General features: G+C 37.3%; 1 protein-coding gene across 6 annotated transcripts in view; it reads right to left on the reverse strand.

Moving 5' to 3' along the window:
• The window catches only part of LOC113969414 (prefoldin subunit 3), a 40,602-nt gene that overhangs the window by 9,851 nt on the left and 16,880 nt on the right, over nucleotides 1-13,871 (reverse strand). The window contains exons 10-23 of one of the 6 annotated variants that reach the window (XM_027687087.1): nucleotides 12,802-12,925; nucleotides 12,013-12,149; nucleotides 11,630-11,733; nucleotides 10,617-10,763; nucleotides 10,096-10,155; nucleotides 9,877-9,987; nucleotides 8,932-9,048; nucleotides 8,786-8,816; nucleotides 8,167-8,287; nucleotides 6,273-6,296; nucleotides 6,093-6,149; nucleotides 5,667-5,774; nucleotides 5,043-5,097; nucleotides 671-4,423 (exon numbers count right to left, since the gene is read on the reverse strand). In XM_027687087.1, coding sequence (XP_027542888.1) covers nucleotides 5,083-5,097; nucleotides 5,667-5,774; nucleotides 6,093-6,149; nucleotides 6,273-6,296; nucleotides 8,167-8,287; nucleotides 8,786-8,816; nucleotides 8,932-9,048; nucleotides 9,877-9,987; nucleotides 10,096-10,155; nucleotides 10,617-10,763; nucleotides 11,630-11,733; nucleotides 12,013-12,149; nucleotides 12,802-12,925 — 1,156 coding nt within the window. In that variant the 3' untranslated portion in view covers nucleotides 671-4,423; nucleotides 5,043-5,082. Of the gene's footprint in view, nucleotides 1-670; nucleotides 5,098-5,666; nucleotides 5,775-6,092; nucleotides 6,150-6,272; nucleotides 6,297-8,166; nucleotides 8,288-8,785; nucleotides 8,817-8,931; nucleotides 9,049-9,876; nucleotides 9,988-10,095; nucleotides 10,156-10,616; nucleotides 10,764-11,629; nucleotides 11,734-12,012; nucleotides 12,150-12,801; nucleotides 12,926-13,871 lie in introns of those variants that run through there. The other 5 variants (XM_027687085.1, XM_027687086.1, XM_027687088.1 and 2 more) reach the window with 5 other exon arrangements.

Raw genomic sequence — 13,871 nt, forward strand, 5'->3', positions numbered from 1 at the left:
AGCCCAAGCTCCCAAATGAAACCTCTGCAACCTCCAGAAACAAAAACACAACTATTAAAAATACGGGTCTTCCAGACTGGTGCTTTTTGGTATTGAGACTTCTTACAGGGTAACACACAGAGCTATGAAAACAACCTTTACATTTCCTCTGCTGTTGTGACTTTCAGGGTACGAGAAAGGTGAGAAAGCCAAATATTTAACTTGGTGTTGGTTAAGGCACCTCAGGAGAGACGCTGAGGTCACCCCTGTGCAGGTCCTACTCATTAGGTGCCTACACTTCCCCCCAGACCAGGTTGCTCCAGGCCCTATCCAACCTGGCCTGGAACACTTCCAGGGATGGGGCATCCACAGCTTCTCTGGGCAACCTGTGCCAAGGCCTCACCATCCTCACAGGGAAGAGTTTCTTCCCAATATCTAATATAACCCTGCCCTCTGTCAGTTTAAAGCCATTCTGCTGTGTCCCATTACTCCAGGACCTTGTCCCAAGTCCCTCTCCAGCTCTCTTGAAGCCCCTGTAGGCAATGGAAGTGGCTCTAGGGTCGCCTTAGAGCCTTCTCTTCAATGTAAATGCAGAGGCGTAACGAGGCAATCAAACACCATAATTCAGCTGTTATCAGCATTAAAGCCTTAAGCCCTTGAACACATGGAAAAATAATCACATACACACATCTTGCATGTGCCAAAGTTTATTTTTTTCCAAAACTTGTTTCATCAAATAATTGGATATGAGCAGTTTTTAAAAAACAAACAATTTGCGTATTAACAAATTGTGAAGTTCCACAATTAAAATATCAACACAGCCAGTCTTGTGCTTAGGCTTCTTTTTAAAAAAATTATTCATAGAACATAAACCCTCAAAATTTTTTTCCAGTTTGTGGCTAGTATATTCCACACATTCTGTATTCTTATAAAACGAAGGAACTCACATAAAGGAACAGCTGTACAAGAATACATCTGAAAAAAAGCAACCTAAATTATCGCTCCTTTTAAATAAATATCCAATAAAAGGCACAAACCTGTCATGGGGGAAAACATAACATACAAAACAAGACCTATCAAATAAATAAAGTGTGGGTTGGGGTGAGGGAAATCTGTTCCAGCACCGATTTGTGTCATTGCTCCAAGATGAAATTCCAGCCAAACATTTGGTAAAGGATTAAACTTAACTACAAGGATACACATTTGAGATATACTGAAAGTTTTGACGTTACAATTCCTGTTGTAACTGTACCAGTTACTACAATCTCCTTAAATAAACGAGCATGAGAATCTGTATAAGGTAGTGATGCAGCGATGTACAGATCAATGACAAGTCAGATACATCTTCAGTCATAGCAACAGGTTTTCTCTATTCCTACCTATCAGTAATGTATAAATGATAACATGTACAGTTTCCATTGCTCAAAAATATAATCTTTTAAATGGAAATAGATGACTGATACACAGTGCCTTTAGATGCTGTCCTTACAATAAAAACTACCCAAAACAAAAAGTTTTCCTTTTTATGTACAAATTAAGCACCGATCCACAGTGCATTACTATTCTAATTGTAACACCCCCCCCTCCCCTCCCTGCCACACATCAAAAAACCCAGCTGGGGATACACCCTGTATTCAATCTGGCAGTCAGAAGTTTTGTTGTTGTTACTTTTGTATGTGTGGTTTTTGCTGTTGGCTTGTTGTTGTTGGTGGTGGTTTTTTTAAACCGAAAGTCCATTTGTTATTTTTACCTACAAATATTCCACCACTGTGCACAGAACTGAGATTTCTCTAGTACACATGTCCAAAATTATTATTATTTTTTTTTAAATCAGTAACTGCTTGGAGGCAAAGTCAAACTATATCTAGAGAACATTAGAAAACCCCAGTTATTTAAAAGGAGGTACACGTTCAAGTCCAACAGGCCTCACACAATCCACCTTTCCCAATTCCCCCAGAAGTTACCCTATGTTGCATCCCATGATGGACAGCCTGCCTGTAGCAGCACCAACTCCCACCAGGGTGACTCAAATGATCCACTACAGCACAATAATGCAAAGCCCACAGAGTACTTCGAGTCTTCCTCCTTGTTCAGGCAGACACAGAGAGACATCTTATTTACCTGCTTTCTGAAGTGTTCACAACGTGATTCTGACCAAACAAACTGGAAGAAAAGTCACATTTCTATACATCTCCATTGTTTTACTCATCATAACTTCTATTTGCAGCTCCTTGGGCTGTTACAGTCACCCCTCAAGAACAACCTTGGTCTTCAAAGTGTTGGGTGTTTTTTTCTGAGCCATAAAAGCCTTGACAGCCTCCCAAGTCCTTGGTTTTCACTTCTTATGTATGAATTATGTTATTGAAACATATACTCTGCCATTTTATGCATTCCAATACATGCACAAGGAAGAGGTTGGCAAAACCCAGTCCTCTGCACTCGTGTGCAGAGAGAAGCAACCTTTGCTTCACAAGGATCAAACAGAATGCTGTGTTTCAAAGTATCAAACATTGTGAAGGAGACTAAAAAGAAGGTAGGTTATAAAGTTTTCAGAATGTACTTCGTGGCTGTTTCTCCTTTTTTAATACTAAATAAATTGGTATCAGACAGCTTTGCTACAAGAAAGCTAACCAAAGAACCATTAAAAAGATCCAGAGCAAATCAGAAGTAGTGCAAACTATTACCTAGTACTAAATCCATTTCTGAGCCAAGTACATTCCAGATATTCAGAATGCTCTGCAATAGAGTTATAACAAATATATACTGCTTGCCAGGCATTTATTTGCATATTTTATTTAAAATAATTAATTATTACTTATACAACTCAGTATGAGAAGGAGACCTAACAGCTTACAGTGCATGGAACTGGCTGCTTGTATCGCTCTCTCCTCTGTCACTAATGCCCAGACATTTATAACTACATGTACTGGTCTAATGTGAACACAAGACTTTTCATTGCTGAATAAATCAATGGAATTCAACTACTTCTTAAATAAACAGTCCCCAAAACACAATGACTTACTCTAAATGGCATCTATTCCCTCGTCATGTGGAGGGCAACTATAGGCACTGAAGAACTCATTGGCTTAAAATGGTACAGTTGTTCAACCCAGTAAAGGTGGTTTAAAGCTTGAAGCCCTTTGTAATTCAAACTTGAACATTAAATTGCCATATACTGGTCCAAATTCTTTTAAAATCAAGGAACTCTGAGTTTTAAATTTCTGCAGGGTTACATTTCCCAGGAAATCAGCAGTTACAGATTTCAAGGGTTAGGGAGTGGAGTTTTATTTTGCTTCTTTTATGTTATTTCATTTGGCAAAAAATATTTCCATAGGGTTAAGAGATACTACTTTTGCACTCTTTGGACAGAATTAAGCGTTGGGAAAGAGAGAAGGCATGTTCCCACTTTGAGGAATATGCTGTAATTTAGAAGTTCTCTACCAGAGAGTTTGACAAGATTCTCAGGCCTACCTGCATTTATGGTCAGAGTCAGAGACATTTCTGCAATTACAGACTCCTCAAAAGATAAGAGACTTACTACTCTGGAGGTCTATTTATTGTAACAATAGAAAACTACTCATTTTTTGAAAACTCAGCTTTAATATTAATCATTAGAATTTTATGGGAGAGCTTTTCATTGTGTTCTGCCATGAAACTTCTGGAGGAAAGGTTGTTCCCAGTTCCATCTACTTATTATAACTATTGGGTTTTTTTAATGCTATCACTTTTTATCAGACAGTGAAAAATACAAGATAAGGCATTTTCATAGCCAATTTCAGTTCTGGAGGAAGATTCTTAAATACAAAAGATGTGCCAGAAGTCTGTACACATCTGACCCATTGTGAACAGCAATACCTCATAAATTAGTTGATTTAAAAGATTTTCCTCTCAAAAAGAGTCTGGATTTCTTAACGTAGCATTTGAACCTTGAAATTACTACAGAAGAAAAAGATTACTGCAGCATCAAAGAAACAATTATCTAAAAGTTTGCACATATTTACACATTTAAAAATAATTACTTTTATATGGTTTACAACTAGGTTCTTATTTCAAAAAAAGCAGCAGAAGCTATTCTCTACAGCTGGATAATTTCCATATAGTTGCCAGTTCACAAGTGTCAGCACGACTGCAAGGTTTGAGTCTTTTGACCTAATGGACTTTAAAAAGAAGAACTGGATCTCTTGTCTCGATTGCAGTTGGCAACAGGATTTTGAGATTGCTCCCATGTGCTGAGGTTGGGGACACCTACAGCCACTGGCTCCCAAAGCTACTCCTCCTTGAAGGATGAAAGATGCCACCTGCAGAGAAGGTACCTGATGGAAGTGCAGCTCCTGTCACCTGTTGCAGGCTGCACGTGCTGTTCTGTCACACACTTGTCTCCCCTCCTCCATCACAGACTTGCAGCCCATATCAGAGCCCGGCTCTTTTAACTCCCCCTGTAACACTGATATACCAATGGAGCAATTTGTTATTTTTACTATATATATATATATATATATGTAATAAGTATGTCTTGTTGATTCACAGCATTTCAAACTCACATTATAAAGTCTGCAAATTACTATAAGCTATTCTAATGTGAAAAAGCTGTCTGATTTCACACAATATTGGCCTTATGATAATGCAAGCATTGCTCTGTCGGAGTATTTATTAGAGCACATAAAAATTTTATTGCTCAACTTGATTTGTGTTGTGTCTTGGTTACAACAGCCACAGAATTTATGGAGAAAATAAATAGCTTTGACATCCTCAGTCAATTCCCAAGGTCATCCACTGATGATTAAGGTTGTAGAGCAATGATGTAACCTTCTCTTCGGCTTTGAAGATGATAATCCAGCTTGCACCTTCTGAGTCAACCTCAAAAATACAGTTTTCTGCTGAGCAGTTTAAAAAAAAAATAAAAATCAGGGAACAAACATGACTTCACACTGCAGTGACTGTTATAAACAAGAATCTCTAAAGCATTGCAATTCAAAATAATATTGTATTATACAGGGAAAAAACAGTTGCCCTGTTCAGGAATACATCATGGAAAGATTGAAATTCAGTCTTCGTTTTTTTACCAGTATTTGGTTGTTCTCACATCTTGTTGCTTTGGTGGCTCTACATAAACTGTATCTGTGAAGCAGAGATAACATATTAATGCCACTTAAATAACACCGGGTTTCTCTGTTTTAGAATTATGAATCTGTTCGACTGCCTTGTTACTTACAAGTTAAGTCTGTAGGCTTTGGCACTTTAAAACACCCCCGAGAGACATTAAGACTAACATATTTGGATGACAGGAGTACACGGTTTCTCCAGCTTGAATGACCTCTGTCCATGCCTTTTTCACTCCCCCATCCCTTGATCCTTCAGGAAGCTTTCAACACTGCTCTAGTCAGTATGACTAAACCAAGTATCCAGCTAATGTCACAGGAAGTCTGAAACCTACATATCTTCACCACTCCCAATTTCTTAATATTGACACAGTGAGAGATAAACCACTAAATCTCTCATTTTTAATTTCTTCCTTGCTTCCTGCAATTGTATGATCTCACATCTGAATTTGTCTCCTGACCATCAAAAGCTGCTGAGGAACCCCTCACTTTCACAGAATTACACCAGCAGCTCTTCATGAAGCATTTGGTTGCTTTTACCAAGACTAAAGTTTCAAAGTCATCACAAGATTAAAGAACACTGTTCACCTGAGTTTCAGAAACAGGTGCAAAAGGATTTGTTGGCCTTAGACCAGGCTGTGTATACATCATTGACTGGGGTGCCATCAAAGGAGCAGCTCCAACCTGAGGAGGTACCTGTTAGAAAAACAACCCCCCCACAAGACAAATATAAAAAATTCAAACTAATTCCACAAGATACTTCTTTTTGCATTTAATTATAGTAGAAAATAAGCATATACACACACAGAGTAAAGTCAAAGCTTTTAAAAAACCTGCTATATAAAATTTAGAGTAATCTCTTTCAATGCAGGGTGTGAAAAAGCTATCAGATTTCAAACAGTATTGTCAATACACTGAAGTTACAGAATGGTTTGTACATAATAATGCATGCCATGAAACCCACTGGAGGAGAAAACTTAGTTTTCAGGAATACAAAACAATCAAATATCTTACCATTCCATATACAGGCACTTGAGGTGTGGTCAATGGGTATGTGATAGGAGCAGGTACCTTCAATCAAGAAAATGTTGATATATTTTAGAGAAACTCATGCATAGCACTATATATAAAACTTTGAAAAAGACATTTTTCAGTACTTAAATTAACCAACATATTTACAAGAAATCGACTTACATATCCAGGATAGTGTATTCCATTCTGGCACAGCAAAAGGATAAGATAGAAAATAATTTAATAGGTATTCAAACTGGAAATTCTAACCAAGGGATGGATTCAAGTCCAGTACCAAACCAGTCTGTAACTATGCTCAACTCATGTATTAAAACAATCAAAGTGGGAGGAAAAAAGTACAAGAACAGTAACATCAGTAACTATGCTTAGAAAGCTACCACTAGTATGACTTACAGAAAAATTAGAAGTTCTACTACACCTAGCCAGATTTGAGTATATTCTTTGCACAATCACGTGTATGAGAAGGTTTTAGAGGGCACAGCATGAAATATTCCTTCTTCCTCCCACTATGTGCGAGAAGGGCATAGTAAAAACACAAGGAAGGCAGTGACCATTCCACTTAGAAAGCAAATAGCAACAGATGTTTAGTCATGTGAATGTTGCTCCATACCAAGATCTCATGTCTGCAACATATCACAATATGGGAGAAGAAAAATGAAGAGCATCTTAAGCCTTGTATCAGGTTATGTTCACAGGCACAGCGATGCATGCACTTCATATTCCCACACTTTGTCAAACAGTGCTAATTATACTGGAAATTGAGTGCTAAACAAAACATTTGGAATGGAATAGTAAGCAGGTGATAGATGAATTGGAGGGTTAGTACCCTGAATGCCACAGGCCAAGCCATGACAAGGAGAGCTTTTCAGTACTGGGGCACAGATTCTAAAGGTGCTCATAGCTGAGCTAGATCTGTGCATCATCAATTGCTGGAGTTCCAATGCCTGAGCAGACACCTGGCCCAAAACACTCAAATGCTTAGACCAGAAAGTAATAAACATGAACACATGAAATAAAACCACAAATCCCAAATCCACAGTGCATCAGCAATCTAACAACATGTTCTAGAGCATCAAGAGGAGTTAAAGAGATGGTGTGATCTCAAAAAATCTCACATGAAAGTGCCATACAACTGAGATACCCTCTCATCTAAATTTTTTAGTCTCATTTTTGAGTCCAAAACTGGATGTAATATTCTACTAAACTTTGCTAATTCTGAATGAGCATAGTCATGTAAGATGAGGAAAACAGGCATTAGAGGTTAGCTATTCTTATTGCAAAATGCAGTCAGACAGCAGTCCAAAATTTATAGCAAATGTAGTAATTACCCTAAGCTGTACATATAACTGAGATGAACACTCTACTTCCCTCTAAGGCAGCTAAATTTCAGAAGTTGTTTGTATTTATATGAATACAAGATACTCGAAAAATCTCTTCTAAAAGTACAAGAAAAGTCAGCTGCCTACAAGTATCCCTCCAAGAAATGAAAATTCTTCATTTAAATAACTGTAAAAGATCCACTTAGCATTTTGTAATGTGTTAAAAATACAAAGCTGCTCTTGAGCATTATCAAAAGTCCAAAGTGCTGCTTGACCTGAGGATTAAGGTGCCTTACAGGGTTGCAGCAGTGTTTCATGTGATAAAACTGAAAAAGGAGCAAAAACTGGAAGGAACAGCAGTTTTCCCCTAAAACACATTCTTAGGATGTGTATGTGTGCACATGTGCCTGGGAAGGGGAGTGGGAGCATCTCAAACATGCACATCAGGAATTTTCTGGATTGGGATAATTTTTTTCAATCCAAAAAGAACTTATCAACTGAGATAGGTAATCAGCCTTTCACTTGAGACATAAATCTTTAATGGACAAGTTTTACAATGAAGGGAAATAAAGCATACTAAAATCTCTATGTCATTCTGGATGATTCCATGATCCTACCTGCATTCCCCCCCTGCTACCAGTCTTGTCCCAAATGCCTTGGCTTTTCTTTTTAAGTTATTTCGAGCAGAGAACCAACATTTGCTAGAATGAAGTGTGATTTCATAGTACAGAAATTACCATGTGTGGAATGGTGGGTAGGGGAGTCGGGTTCCATGTGGTCGATGTGCTTGTTTTTGCTTGCCAGTTAGTTCCACCAGTAAGTTTTTTCTCTGTAGGCTGGGACCACTGCATGTCTGACCTAAAAGGAAATTGTGGTATTAGTTCTTACAGGGGGGCAACAGCAAGAGTAACAACAACATAATGGGAAACCAAAACATGCTTAAATACATGTACACGGCTGAAATCTCTGGGTGGCAGAAACATTCAGGATTTCAGTAACTACTTATGTATCTCTGCTCCAGTAAGTATGAGGTCTGGGGGGTTCTGATTGTGTTAAAAGTAAATTATCATTACTGCACTGTACAGCACAATGGTTAACTGGAGTTTGATGCAACTGCAAGATCTTTCACGATGCTTCAGTAAAAATATAACAACTGCAAAACTGAAGGGAACTACTTCAAAAGTTGAGGTTGACTGTGTTATGGTGACTGATCACAAACACACAGTTTCAATACAGTTTTTGATTATTTCAGATTATTTCAAGAGCTGAGACTCTTGCCATGTTAGTGCTGGTCAATTGTGTCACAGACTACCAAACAGTCATGTGAGAACACTCTAAAAACATATATGCACTTACTTTTTGGATGGAGTTCCTCCAAAGCCAAGATCTGTGGGGGAAAAGAAACAGACAAAATCCTTAAGCATTTTTAATTTTGGAGGGGAAAAGCTTGTTTTGTTTTCAGTAACAAATAAGAAAGTTAATTTTAAAAGATTCACACTTACTTCCTACTAGATTAGCAAGTGAAGAATCAAGGTCATTTGCCAAAATTTTTCCGCTTTGCTGGCTGGCTACAGCGGTTCTTTGACTTTGTGGTGGTACTGTGGGTTGCAACACATCATCTAGAAAGGTAAAAGCTAAACCAAGAACACAAAAGCAACTGTTAACAAAATGGTTACATTGCATTTAGTGAAAGACATCCATAATCCAGGGAGATACTTTCTTTACAGAACACTAAGTAATTGGAATAGTTTTATGTGGAGGTTCAACATGCTGGAAGTGTCTAAGACGGATAGAAGTAAAGTTTAACCTCTTAGTTTTTAATGAAATACTATATTGCAGCTACTAATCCAGTAAAATCTTTAACTGTACTTCAACAGACATTAATATCATTTTCAAAATAAGATGAATCTCCTCTAAAACTGCAGAAGAAATGGGGTTGTTAAAGTTAGTTTCAATACAGCGGTACTTTCATGATACTGCCAGTATCCTGAATGTACACAAGAGTTCCTCTGCTATATAGAAGAGCAAGATTGTAACTCAGATATTCTTCAAGCAACACACACACCCCCCTAGTTTTGCATTTCTGCAAGTACAATGCCTCTCAATGGAGTCAGAGGGAACTCATTATGATGTAGCAAGAGAAAACACTGAAGTCCTAAGCACTGGAAACAAATGAACACGAGCTTACCCGTTAAGGGAGATCCAGTGGGCCACGTTCAAAGTTCGCTCCCCCAGAAAGAGAGGAAACCATTATTACACAATGGATGAAGTTAGTCAGAGCTATTTTAAAGCAAATAACTACAACTGAACTGATTGCCTCTTATCAGGCCCATAATCACCTTGCAAATATATTAAGATATTAAATTTTGAACTGCAATAGCAATTATGCTAAATTGTTAAGCAACTGTTGCCTGTAGGGTATAAATTAGTCATAAGCCAGTTTTTACCACTTGCAGTCCTGTACTCTGGTGCTGAAGATTTTCCTCCAAAAACAGCATCAAAGTCCACATTAATTGTTGAAGAGGTGGTACTTGGAGGAGCTGATTGAAGAGGGAAACCTGAAAAAAAGAGTTGAGTAATGAAATACACCCCTGAAGTAATACCACTAAATACAGTGAAACCAGAAAAAGTTTTTTTTTAAGAAACCAAAAGAAAAATCAAATTACCATCGACAGTCAGAGGATGATACACAGAAGCATATGTAGGTTTATGACCACTAAAGTCATCTTTGTAAAAAGAGAGAAGAAAATAAGATCAGTTTTAAAGAGAAAAAGGAAGAGGAGACGCAAGAACTAATTCTGCAGTTAAAAATTAAAAATTTTAAATATTATAAAAAGATTTTTTTATTTTCTAGATTTGAAGAGCCAAGTAACTCCTGCATTCCCCATTACAAAAGAGAAAGGAGGCTGCACTTTGAAAGAAATCTGCAAAAATTCCAGCAACACTGCAAGTCTTAGGACATCTATGTTGGGCAAGCTGAACAAAATAATAATTTATTTCAACTATAGAAATAAAAGTTTAAGGAAACATATAATTTACTACACCTGGAATTAATGCACCATTTTCACTTCTTAATCAAAAGTGAAAATTGGCCCAAACCACAGAAAGATTACATGGCCCACTTTTATCAGCATTATTATTATCTCCAGTTGCAAATAAATTACATGGGGTTTGTTTGGTTTTTTACCACTAAACAGTTCCACCGTTTGTTTGGAGGAAAAAGAAGAATTGATGAAAGGGGTGGCAGATTTTACAGCTTCTTCAACTGGCTTCATGTCAAAGATGTCCAGATGAGGTGGAGAACCAACACAACCATTTGAAGACGAGAAAGGACCTTTCAGATGCAGAAGTGAAGGAAAGAATACAGAGTACAAATAATGGAAAAGAAAAACAGACTGAAATGATTGAATATGAGAATTTCTAGACAAAGTCAAATCGTAAATATTCCACCTTGTGATCAGCTCATTTAGATACAAATTCTTAGTTTCAGATAAAAATCCTAATAGCTCTCTTTATTTAGGGAAAATAATTCTAGTATTATCATTGGATGGGAAGGGGAGAATGACTGAATATGTATCAATCAAAGAAGTTAGATACTACATTTTTGGCTTCAATAATCTATCTTTTAAATAGCACCTAAGGGTATCAAGTCCACCTATTAAAATACCAACATTTACCATGGTGTTAACATTGCCTTTTTTAGGCATTTGAGCCATTTCTTTGACATCTGATCATTCTTTGGAATGACGGGTGAGGGTACAGAGAACGCTGTGCCCAAGAAATTAGGATACACAGCTTTATTATGAGAACTTTGAAGTTAGCAGTACCTTTTAAAGGAAAAGTATATTAAATATTGCTTAATTAAATGGAAATACTAGTCTAGCATCTTTTCAGTTACATTTGCTTAGCTTATATTTCCCAACATTTTTAAACTCTGACTTTTAGTTACACTTCTTCTACCCTTTATTGAAGGGCTCCTTCATTCCATCTACTGGACATCAACACTACTGCTACATGTTAAAGAAAGTTTGCCAGAGTTGTCAGATGATTTATTTTATATTTTGTCAAGAACAGAAATGTTTGGATGCAAAGTAATTAATGCTTAAGATGCGGATTCAATTAATTATTGATCCTGTATTTTCTTCCTGTATTCTAAGAATTCACCCACCAATTAAGAGTCAAATCAAGGTATGAGCTCACCTCCCCAAGCACTGCTTGCTGATGTTGATATAGCTGGAGTACTCTGCACAGTTGGAACAAATGCAGGCTGAAGATCAAAAAGATCACTAGAAAGGTTGGGCATGCTGAATAAGAAACGAGAGAGAGAGAAATATGAAGATACATAACAGGCGTTGTATTCTTGTGTTATATGAACACTCACACCAATCTTATTTTCTCTTATTCACTAAGAGCCCATCAATAACAGTGGTACAAAACCTCATAATTTAGCATTTAACATATCAAAAGAATGCATCAGCAAAAGGTACTCGAGAAGTAACTAGGATTGGTGCTTTACAGCGATTGTGGAGCTACAGGGCACTGCAGTAATTTCTGCTTCCTTCAGAAAGCAAAGTATCTCTCACCTATTTGTTGTAGGTGCTGGTGCAGCAAAGAGGTCAACAGCTACAGTGGTATTCACACTTTTTCCTGATAAAGTGCTTGGGGATGCTGATGTGGAAGTGGAATTTGATACTACAGAAATCTCTCTTAATCGCTGCTCCTGAAAGATGAGAGAGACAGTTGGAATTTTAGTCTTATTAATTTATTAACCATTCAGTCCTAAACACCTTTTTCAAGAAGAAGTTTTAATTATGACCTTAATAAATAAAAGCTATTCTTCTGTAAAGTTATTCTTCTGAAAACAGAAAAGTAATTGAAATCAGAGATAAAAGAGTATTTGTAATTAAAAATCAAGGTGAGACTTGATGTTTAAATAATTATTTTTTAAGCTATCCATAACTGCCTAGAAGTAAACTACTAGATACTCTCCAGAGCCACTCAGAGAAACAGGCCAGTGGACCTTTGCTCAGGAAGATGCATCTCCCTACTTTATGGATCTTCATAGTTCAATTCAGACGTTCGGAAATCAGTGAATATGTACATCCCACTAATATCCAGGTGGTGTTGCTCTTAAGCTGGCAACACAATAATATGGTTTATATTAATTTCAGGTTTACTTCCCTCATTACTCTAGATATGTCCACTGCATTGATATAGCACAGGTCAAAGCACAGTTGTATGTTATACACAGCTTATGTTCCTCACTGAGTGACCTTGCAAGCTTCCCCACCTCTTTTATGCTAATCTTGGTTTTCACCTGTATTCAAAAACAAAAAAATCTTGGAAAACAGAACTTGTTAAAAACATCAAACCTTCAGTGCCTGCAGTCTAACTTGTTCCTCCTCCAATGCCTGCTGCTTTTCTTTCTCATCCATCCTGCTGAATGACATTCCTGTATTGGCAAGTGAGGAAACAGCACTGGATAGGGCACTAGCTCTAAAAAGGGTAATAATTAAAAAAAAAGTTACTAAAAAAACTACAGTCAGGTATACATCGCTTACAGTTTAATGATCAAATGCCTTATCTAGTCATGTGCCATTCTACCCCCTCAGTCACTTCTTCCTTTACTCTCTGGTACAAAAAAGCCCAACAACAGGGTTTGGTGACAAAGCAGCACGAGTATACAAAATGAATCCCTCAGGTTTCGGTGGGTAGGAACTGGAAAATGTGGAACCTACCAGTTGTCTTTTTTTCTTTAAAGTCACCTAGACTAGACTGGAATGTTATTCAAATGGCAGAGGCACAGGCAGCTTGTTTGTACATTACATAACAGCAATCAAAGCACGAGAGTTATTCTCTATTTAGTACACACTTGAGCAGAATTCTGTGGCAGCAAATCCTCAAATTTTTGAGCAAAAAAAGAAAAATCTGAGAAGAATGCAACTCAGGAATGTAGCTCACACTGATACATTTATCAATATTTACCAAGTTTCTGTGTGGGAATGTCTGTGCCAAAAGAGATCTCTCACTCTTCAGTCAGAAGTACTGTTCATACAATACTGATACTGTACTTGACAGAAAGAATAACGTAATTTCTGTCAGCACAGAACATCTAAACTAATTTGGCTGTTCTGAGAAGGGACTGAAGAGCTTTTATGAGCAGGTTAACAAATTCATGGTCTGAAAGGTAGACCATTGACAATAAAGATAAATACCATCTGATTGGGTAAGAAGGGTATCAAAATTCAAATACCTTAGAAATCTTACAAACCAAAGGACTTCAAACAAGTAAAAGCTAAAAAGAATAATATACAAGGTCTCAGCTCAGTGGTTTGTTACAGCATAATCAGGTTGTAATGACATGCAGTCATGCCTAGATTTCAAACATGGGTAAGCTATCAGACTAATACCCACTAGATGCTTCATTTATATTTCCAGGAAG

Source organism: Neopelma chrysocephalum, unplaced genomic scaffold (genome assembly GCF_003984885.1).
Source record: "Neopelma chrysocephalum unplaced genomic scaffold, ASM398488v2 Primary Assembly neopelma1_73, whole genome shotgun sequence".
NCBI classification, from domain to species: domain Eukaryota; kingdom Metazoa; phylum Chordata; class Aves; order Passeriformes; family Pipridae; genus Neopelma; species Neopelma chrysocephalum.